At 40.5% G+C, this 10,335-nt stretch overlaps 1 protein-coding gene across 2 annotated transcripts in view; it reads left to right on the top strand.

Moving 5' to 3' along the window:
- lpgat1 (lysophosphatidylglycerol acyltransferase 1) overlaps positions 1-10,335 on the top strand; it is a 63,232-nt gene that overhangs the window by 40,127 nt on the left and 12,770 nt on the right. For both annotated transcript variants that reach the window (XR_311686.1, XM_005731078.1), the window contains exon 6: positions 1,947-2,073. Coding sequence is in view for 1 of the 2 variants with exons in the window: in XM_005731078.1 (XP_005731135.1) it covers positions 1,947-2,073 (127 nt within the window). In the remaining variant the exon portion in view is untranslated. The remainder of the gene's footprint in view (positions 1-1,946; positions 2,074-10,335) is intronic.

The raw sequence follows: 10,335 nt of genomic DNA, 5'->3' as shown, positions 1-10,335 counted from the left end.
TGTTACTGAAACTGAAGCATATCTGGATGCCTTTTATCTGGGTAACCCATTCAATCCTGTTAGTGTTTTACCACTTTGTGCTGATCATTCATACTTCTCACACCCGAACAACAGGAGCAGTTAAACTTTTGGACACTGTGATGTTTTTGTTTTATTTTTTCATGTCAGATTTTTGCTGGTATTTTATTAAATCCATTTTTTTTCCCTTTTAGCAGTGAAATGCTTCCTGAGCCTTTGCCTGCAACACAAGCCCAAACTAATGCACCCCTATATTTAACAGTTGAGGAGGGCTATTCTCTTCATAAAATTCTTCTTTTCTGAATATTTGTTTCCTCATAGTCACTGCAAAAAATAGATATTTTTCCACTTCAGTCTTGTTTCGAGGTGGGAATGCCTCTTCCGTGACGCTGATTTGTGCCGATGGCGTAGCGTTGTAAAATGGTACAATCTTTCTGGTAGTATTCTGCAGTCAAACAGGAGTACACCCTAGAAGAAACACTGGCTTGATTGTCTCTGGGGGCAGCTAAACTTTTGCTGTGTGATAATTAAACTTTTTGCAGTTCACAAGGAAAATTAAACATGTTTAAATTTTAAATGCCTACCTTTTGGCAATTTAGTTTGTAGAATTTGCCAACATATCTAGAGTAACGGGTCAACATAACCTGTTCCTGTCAACATAACCTTATTGATTTGTACTGACCTGACAGGTCACCTAAACAAGAGCAACACGTGAAGTGTAACTGTCTGTACTCCACTTGATAACGTCTCTGCTGCACTTTTTAACTCCCTTTCCCTGCTTTTCTCTGCATTTTGTTCCCATCATTTATAACTAGTTTGCATTATTTCCCTTTTTTCTAACTGCTGTAGTCAGTCATCTGTAAAATTTAGCTCCAGTTTGTGACACGGCATATTTACTTCCCATAAAGACGCCAGTGTGTTCTGAGGGGGAAGTGCTCGCTGCACAGTAACAGCAGACAGGACTGCGACCTTAGCAGTCAAATATGCTGCACTGCTCCACGTCAGCTTTGCTTTACAGCTCAGACTGCTGGTCTCCTCTGTTTTACATTTGACAAGCCTGTTCCGAGTATTAGCTTAAGGGAAAGCACTTTTTCACACCATCATCTTATGTTTTGCAGTCCCGTTAAGTTAATTTGATTCCCAGTGTCAGTTGTTGTTTTCAACTTCTTCGTTGTGTAGTGATGGAAGAAGCAGGTTGAGGACATGTTGAGACTGGCTTGTGTTTTGCTCTCTCTGCTTTTTTTTTTTTTTTTTTTTTTTTTTTTTCCTAGAAGGAACGCAGGGTGGAAGGCTTCACATCGCTGTAATGTTAGAGTCATATCCAAACCTGTAATAACAAGAAGCAGGAAGTTGAGTGTAGGTTCGACAAATTGGCCTTACACACATCACTTAATTTATTTTATTGTCTTTGTGATTATGAGCAGGTGAGCACAGACTTGACCCTGCTTAATGCAACTAAATACTCACCCACATGCACCCTGCAGCTGACTCCCAGATTCAATCGCATGTCTGGCATTCCCTCCCCCATCTGTCGTCCCCCGCTTTCCCGTCTATTTTTTTTCCTCTTGCCTTTTCCATTAAAACTAAAAGTAACAACAACAGTAAGAGTTCGCTGATAGAAAAACATGTTATGAAAGATTAGCTGTAGAGGTGAAAATGTTTCCTTTGCTATGACTCACAAACATAGCTGCCAGCCAAGTTCTGTCAAACAGGGACTTCAGCTGGTACTCCACCAGTCATTTTGGCAGGTAACCAGCCCTAATTTGCATGCTTTGGTATTTTATTTAGGAAACCTTCTGATTACAGATACGGTCTTAAAGCGGAAAAATCAGGATGATCTCAGCTATTGAAGTGTCGGTGAACGTTTTTGGATGACTGATTTTATCCAGTTCTTCTCACTTTCTGCGTTTGTGTTTCTTCCCTGGCAGCTAATAAACGTAAAGGCTTGCAGTGGGTTATAGACATGACCATAGCGTACCCCAAAGCAAGACCGATGGACATCCAGACCTGGATCTTTGGCTACAGGCCTCCTACAGTCACACATGTACATTACAGGTAAGAGTTAAATGTTGGATCGTTAAACTCTCCATTTACCTTTAGCATTTTCACATGAGATGCAGGGAACAGTAAACTAATCTGTCACATTCACAGGAGGGAAAACAGAACCACAATGCAAATGTACTTTGCAGCACGCGTGCAGCAAAGACTTTGTCGCATGAAAATCACATTACATCACAAAATCAGACAGCGCAATGTAGGGAGAGGCCCATGTTGCTGAATCTTGAACATGTTAGTTGTTAATTGAAGTGCTGTTGTCATATGTACACCGCACAGTTGTTACACTATTTTGTCAGTCTCCCTTCTGCCAGTGCAGTTATAAAAATCCTAATACGCATATTAACACTAAAATAAATACAAAGTTACGTCTGTGTCGGCAGAGAGAGTTGATCAGCCACAGTGTTACTGTGCTTGTTGTGTTTTCAGGTCATTATTTAAGGTCAGTTCTGTCATTCAGTTCACATAGGCCGCCTCCTTATGTCTTCCCAGCAAACAAAAGTTGTTGTTTTTTCTTTTTTAACAAAATAAAAATAAGCTTGAAATCAAGTCACTTAAGCTATAAATGCACTGGTATCAGACATTTAATGTCTATCTTAAGATGTTCAGGGATTTTTATTTATTTCCCTAAAGCTATTAAATTTGCTGATTTATCTCATCAGGCTGCTGTTCACATTTCTGTTTGAGGTTTTTTTTTTGTGTTGTTTTGTTTTTAAAGTGTGAAAGGGTTAGGAAACTTTAAAAAATAAAACCTTAAAACTAACAGCCAGAAGAATGTTAGCATTCAGATCCAGTTGTACCTGTTCAGCTGTTATCCATCCACTTGTGATTGTAAATTTGAGAGCACTGAATTTCACATTGTTTTTTTTGTGTGTATTGTAAGTTGTGTATTTTGTAATACTCTTTACTCTTCACTTTGGGTAAAGAGTATTACGTATTTACTCCCTGTAGAAAGTAGTTTGTTGCACCACCTTTGTATTACTTTTGTATTATTCTGTATTAGCACCTTCAGAATTAACAGTTGCAATCGTGTACATTAACTTTTTATATGCACACACATCATGCAAATCCCCAATTTAGTAAAGAAAACTGTTGTCAGTGTTTCCACTGTAGAAACAAGTACAGGTGCTAATGTACACCTGTTCATGTTTGCATTTGCTGCCTGATGGAAGTCAGCCTGCCTGTCTGGTTTGGGTCAGATGCTGCCCTTTATCATCACTCTGAACCTGAGGCCTCGCTGCTAGCATGGTCTTTGCAGGTGCTTGCATAGCTTTGATGTAGCATTGGCAGCTGAGCATGTTTTGCTCTTTACTGTCACATTCTTGACCCTTCGTTCTTTACTTCTCATCATTCTTTGAGTGTTGTAGCTGGTGCTCTTATTTTAGTCCCGACTCCCACATAAATTTATGCCAAGCAAGTGTTTTGAGAGGTTTATTTCTTTCTCTTTTTTCCCTTTTTTTTTTTTTTTTTTTTTTTTTTTTTTTTTTTTTTTTTTTTTGAGGGAGGGTCCAGCCATCGTACAGATAATAATGAACTTAAGCTGGTTGCATATGTATGTTCAACTCTGTTTGGATTGGCAGATGGCTTGTGCTGATTTCTTTTCCTACTAAAGATAGGAAATCAACTCTTTGGTGTCTTTTTACACCGAATTATGCTCACTGTTCTCACTTTAAAGAAGTGCAGTATGCACCAAAAGTGACATCACAGCTACTGGTACACATACCACTTGTGCGTCTTTTCGACTGGTTGTTCACATTTCAATTTTGAGCTCGTCCTGATGAAAGATGGCTCAGCTTAAACCACATCAAGGAGTCGACCTGTCCACAATGCACAAATGAAACTTGCACACAATTGCCACCTGATGGATCTTCGCCCAAATTGTGCTTGAGGTTAAATTTGTCATTTAATGTGCAATAACCTGTGAAATGTGATGAATTGTGAGCTGGATGAAGTACTACGTCGTTCTGGTTGTAAATTGGAAAACATGTCTTAGTTGGAGGCACGAGTGTGCGATCGAGTTGGTCTTTATTGCCACTTAAATGTCATTTTAGTACAGAAGCTCAGAGATTGTCAAATTACAGGGAGGGGGGAATACTGCAGTAAAGGTGAGAGGTTCTGGAAAAAGATGTGAGAGAGACAAAAGCAGTCTCTTTGGTTTCTGTTTAGACTTTATCTGCTTCTGTGCCGCTGCTGATGCGTAAGCGTTTTTTCTGAGAGGTGGCACTCATCAATCAGGAGAAGACTGCAGGGAGTCTGCTGCACCTCAAGCGACAGGATGAATGGTTACAGGGCTGTGGCGAAATCACAAGGTGGCACACGCAACCACCAATGTGGTGACTATAAACTTCGATTTACTCTTTTCTTCAGCAGCAACAAAGCAGCTGCAGCTGCACCAACCCAACTTTGCCTTTCCGTTTTTACCTCACAGTATGCTAATAGTGATGCCTTTAGCAAATGTTAATATTGTAATATTAGTGAGATAATATTTTAGCAAAGTGTCAGGAATAGTCTGGCCATCCTAATACACACCTGTAGACATAGGACACTGAGCATTAGTATTCACTGGACATGCTCTGCCAATGTAAACAGGAAGCAGGAGGTTGGTTGCTTAGACAAAACAGGAAGAAGAGCAATGAGTACAAGACTAGTGATTACTTTGCTTGGACCTTAAGTGGAGCCTATATGCAAAGGCAGTCATGTTGGCAGAAAACCTGTTAACGTTGGGAATCATTGCAAAGCAAATATGGTGACACATTAGTGCAGTATGAGCAGCATTATGGGATCATTATGGGAAAGCAGCACACACAAGTGGGATGAATTCACAGATGGTATGTGAGCCTTGATATAATAATGTTTTGGCTTAATTTGTGTGACTGATAAGATCTAATCAGGAAATGAATGTGGGTGTGTGCTTCATAGTTTCCAAAAGTCCCCAGTTCTGCCCTTTTGAGACTAAATTATAATTCAAATTATAGCTGAAACTGGGTCAGCAGCATTTTTTAAAAAGTCTGTTTTAGGGTTCCTAAAACCCCCACTAGTGTGGACATTGGGTTTAATACTACTGTGGATGTGTCTCATGAATTTTAAATATTCTTGGGATTAGTGGAAGTAGTTTTCCCTTGCGAGGCAGGTTCAACCACTGCTGTAAAATTCTGACATTAAAGAATTAAAAGATGCCTTCAGTTTTCACCCTTCATACCTGTCTGATTTGGCTTTTGGCTGAACCTTTTGTAGCAGCATAAAAACAAACAAAAAACAGATCAGACTTTATATGTTTGCTCTTTAACGACTGCCCCCTTTGGAGTAAAGATGTGCCAGTACCTGTCTATGATAGGCTTTAGTATATGTGAAATATTGAGAAAATCAGGATCCGATGTCCGGGTGTTTAAAAAAATACATCTGGGAAAAACAAAATGTAGAAATAAGCTACAGTATATGGCTGCCATCTTAAGAATATTCCTCTTCGTATGAAAAGCAAATGCAGGTGTCACTCCACGTTGTCCTGCTCTCTTTGCCCTTCAGATTCTCCTCTCTATTGCTTTTCTATCCACTTGAGGATAAAGTGAAGGTGGGCCAGGATTAGATTTTCTGTAGACTGTGTTCAAGATGAATATAATCCCCTAGGGTAGATCAGAAAAGATGTATCCAGGCATCAAAGCAGTAGTCATCAGGTAGAAGTCACAGTGAGCCTAAATGTTGCCTTGAACAACTTCCTCAAACAGCTCAGGTGTGTGTCTACACCTCTGTGTGATAGAGGTTGATTTATGAACCCTGGCCCATCGCCCCCTCTCTAGAGAGGCCCCTCTGCCCACTTTGTCTGCGACTAAGAATTCATCAGCTCTGTAATTAGAGGGGATGCTGGATTCTCTTCCCCACCTCCGAGACTCTCTAATCAGCCATCGATACAATCAGCTTCCCCTGTTCTGTCAGCATCTCTGCAGCCAGGGGATGGACAAGAAGCCACCCGACTACAGTTGTTACAAGCGTGCGCACTCAGTTCCATGCCGTGCAGACAGTGCTGATCATAGACAACTTAGACCCATGCTGGTACAGGTGCAGAGTCAACAAGAGGATTAATCTCCTTGCTGATCAAGGGAGCGCTGTAGGGGAGTGAGCAATGCGATGCACTTTGGTGATGCGAATAGGAGACGCGGGTGGACAAGTGCCGCCCTACAGCGGTGTTTCTGCTGGGTCAGTTAAGGGGAATTTTTATTGTGAGAGTAGCATTTAATCACTGTCATGGCTACAAATAATTCAGAATAAGGAATGCCGTGAAAGATTGCCGTTTTTCAGGCAGTTTTTATTTTTTGTAATTCTTGGCTCTGGAATATTCCACTGAGAGCAGATATCCCTAAAATGGTCATCTTGGGCACATAAATTAAGAGGATCTGTGCCAAGTCCAAGTATAAGATATAAAATGATTATTTTTAAACTTTGATGGTAGCTTTGCATGATTCAGAGCACAAAAACAAAATATGGTGCTGGAAATAAGCCCATCTCCACTTGATACTCAGGATGCAGGATTCTAGAGGGATTACATGGACTGATGAGTATTTTCCCTCCATAACACTAAACACCTTGAGTCATATTTTAACAAGGATAGTCAAAATCAAAGCTAGTAGTACAGTTGAACTAAAATAAATGAAGAAATGAATTTTGTGTATCGTTGCACACCTAGTTAACACGTGGTGTGATGATACGTTTTGTATGAAATAACAATACAACTTTAGCAATGTTTATTTCCAAGGCAACTGGTGTTTTTTAAATGTACGTATGTAGATGCGTGCAAGTGAATGCACCTTCACTGTAAATGCCTTGGAAACAACATTCATAAGATGTTTGCTAGCCCTGAAAGATGTCAACTTAAATTAAGAAAACAAACAGTAATGCAGAAGTCAGTGGTGAAGCTGTGTGTTTTGTTTGTGGATAGCTGATTGCTGAGTTTAAGGCTTATAATTTGAATCATCATTACAAGAGCTTGACTGATGCAGAGCCGGAAGGGGCATCTGAACCTCTGCTAGCCAAGCCGCATCATGTTTATAATTGTACCATCTACTCTTACCAGTAGTAGTTTATAACATTAATACTGAACAGACTTGAGTTCGTTGTATGGTGTGGCCTTCCACAGTTTCTAATGTGGCCCCCTTTGGGAAAATTAGTTGCCCACCGTTGCTGTGCTATTATGCTGCCTTACATACAGAGTAAGCGGCTGTGACACCAAGTTGAAAGTCATCTGTAGGATTATCATGATTCAGCAGGGAGACTGTTTGAGAGAGAGATTTCTGACTGTCCACTCAGCTTAGTAAAAGAGTGATTTCACCCATTTAGCGGGTCGTGTTATGTTTTGTTGTTTTTTTTGCATACACCCCCATCCCACAAGCAAAAAACCCATTAACTCAATACCACAGCAGCATAAAAATGGTTTATTGTTTGTCTCTCTTTTTGAGATGCTGGGTATTTTTAGTTTTCCTCTAGTTATTTCCAGCTTTCTAAGCGCGAGATATGTATGTCAGCTAGATGTTTGCTGTAGTTTGGGTGCATTCAGGTCCAGCGGTTACAGAAGGCAGGTCGTGTTGATGCGTCGGGGATCCTGCAGTTAACTGCTTCAGCCTGACTGTTTCTGTGTTAACTGAGCTTCATTATAAGCTGCTGTCTTCCTCTCGTGTTATCGCTTTAAGGGGGCTCCAAAGGTGCTGGCTACCCTCTGAGCTTCAGCTACACAACGGGCAGCTGAATTTTGGGTAATGATGTAGATGGATCCATGTTGAACACCTCTGCTTCACTATTCCAGTCCTCATCCCTCAACTCCACCCTCCCTCGCTGTGTCTCCTGCCCTCTCTCCGTATAATCTCAGCCTCCCAGATTGCAGCATCATAAGCTCTCTGTGAATGGCAGATGGGAGAGCTAGGTGGGTGTACAGAGGCCGAACGAGGGCAGTGGTGGGTGTTAAATATGGTGAAATCCTTCTTTCTAAATGTACCTTGTCCTCCTTTTTTTTTTTTTTTTGCTGCTGTGTACATTTCTGAAAGCTGCTGTTTAGAAAATATCTGAAAGGTGACATGATTTACGGATTCGGGAGTCTGCCTGGTCATCACATGGGTGCTTTTGAGCCACACACCTGGCTTTCCAGACTCACATAGAAGTGTTGAGCTTGCAAACTGCACATATAGCTTTGTTAAAATATATGACACATTTCCCCCCTCTGAGCCCTTACATATTACATACACGCTGTGTGCTAATTAATGTCCCAACATTACTCTCAGGATCAGAGTACGTCTCATGTGTCTTACCTGTAACAGTATGAGTGTTTTTGTGATTATAGATTGCATGTTGCAATAAAAAAAAAAAAAACAGGAGTAGAAGGCATAGTTTTATTTCCTAAAGCTTAGGGTCTTCAAAGGGCTAGTGTTGCTATAGAAACCCATTAAAGGAAGCATCCCCCCACCCGTGTTTGCTCCACTCGATAGTGAACCCTCGTCCAGAGGCTCATTAGCAGAGTAGTCAGATATTTCAGTAGAATTAGCAGTGCCTCAATGGAAAAGTCCTGCATTTGTTAACATCTAAAGCTTCTCTTCTTCTTCATGCGTATCAGCTTCTCACCAGTGCTTCTCATGTTTTTCGCTGAAACTTGTTCTGTTACCAGTGATTAGACACGCAATATTACTTGACTGGTTGGTCATTGTGCAAAATTGAGACGTCACCACTGCTGGATGAACATTGATAATTGTGCCTCAGGCTGCACTGGACTAGCTGCTTTCATCTCATGAAGAAGAATGTACCTCTGAGATTAGAGAGGTGGCGAGGAGTTTTTTGTTTTTATTTTTTTTCCCCTCTTTCCAGCCAGTTTCTATTAACCCTTCTTCACTTCCCGGCCTTTTTTGAAGCTTTAAATGAAATTAAATCCAGTGAGTTTTAAGTATTGTAAATTTAAAATTAGAAAAGGGAAACACTGGGATTTTATCAGCACTCGTTATTGACAGACAGAGTTGAGGTGTCTGATGCAAATATGCAGCTTGGAGCAAAACCAAAATTTGATTTTTATTTTATTTTATTTTTGTTTTGTTTTTTATAAATAAGAGTTTTTGTGTTTCATGTCGCTCTGTCAGTTGGTGGGAATATTTTGATGTGTGAATAATGTAGTGGATTAAAAAGGCCTACATTTACCTCAGATACCTGAATATCTACGTCATGCAGTATGATATAATATGAACTACAGAAGTAGTTCATATTGGGAAACCTTAAAGGAACTGAAGTGCTTTATTTTACTGTATTTGGTTGGGGTGTGTGTGAGTGTGTGAGAGAGTGTGTGAGTGTGTGAGAGAGTGTGTGTGTGTGTGAGAGAGTGTGTGTGTGTGTGAGAGAGTGTGTGAGTGTGTGAGAGAGTGTGTGAGAGTGTGTGAGTGAGTGACCTAGTTAAAATGACCTTTATGAAATAACAGGATGCTCTGACATCTGTGTTGTGACCGTTAAGTTAGTTCAGGACTGGTGCCACGTCTACGTTTGACAGTGGTTTTAATGCCCTTACTCTTAACCTCTGCAGTGATAACAGGTCGATGCTCCCCTGATGGCCCTTAATCTCTGCAAGACAAGAGCAGTAGTCTGTCGAGGGGTGTGTGTGTGTGGTCACTTTAACAAGGTGAAACTTTGATCTTGCCATGTGGATGCAAAAGATCAAAGTTGAGACAAAAACATGAGTGCTTGTTGGTAACTGTTTAACATGCTTGGGTTAAGGAAATAAAAATTTGGGCCTCAAGTTGATGTTTCTGTTCGTACAGTTTCAGCTGCTATGGGGAAATCATGCTGCTACTGAGGCTTGATACTGAAGACGTGGTGCGTCTTTGTGTACTGAATCGGAAAACAACTTTACAAAATAAGTGGTCAGTCGTGGCACATTGCTGCCCCTCTCTGAGCCTGGCTCTGCCAGAGCTCTCTTCCTGTTAAAAGAGAGTTTTTCCATCCTACTGTGACCAAGTGTTTGTTCATAGGAGGTCGTCTGATTGTTGTATTATCGTAGGGTCTTTACCGTACAGTTTAAAGCGCCTCGAGGCGACTGTCGTTATGATTTGGTGCTATATGAATAAAGCTCAACTGAATTGAACTGAGTTAAATGAATTGTGAATTAATTTTATATAGGGCTGCTCGATTATGGCAAAAATGATAATCACGATTATTTTCACTGAAATTGAGATCTCGATTATTTGACGATATTTATTTAACCCTTAAGACCTACTATAGAACCAAGTCCGCCAGAGCTTATATTAT

This window comes from Pundamilia nyererei, unplaced genomic scaffold, assembly GCF_000239375.1.
Source record: "Pundamilia nyererei isolate P.nyererei 1_Seehausen unplaced genomic scaffold, PunNye1.0 scaffold00041, whole genome shotgun sequence".
Lineage (NCBI taxonomy): Eukaryota > Metazoa > Chordata > Actinopteri > Cichliformes > Cichlidae > Pundamilia > Pundamilia nyererei.
The sequence above is the reverse complement of the archived record's forward strand: the minus strand, read 5'-3'. Positions and strand labels throughout refer to the sequence as shown.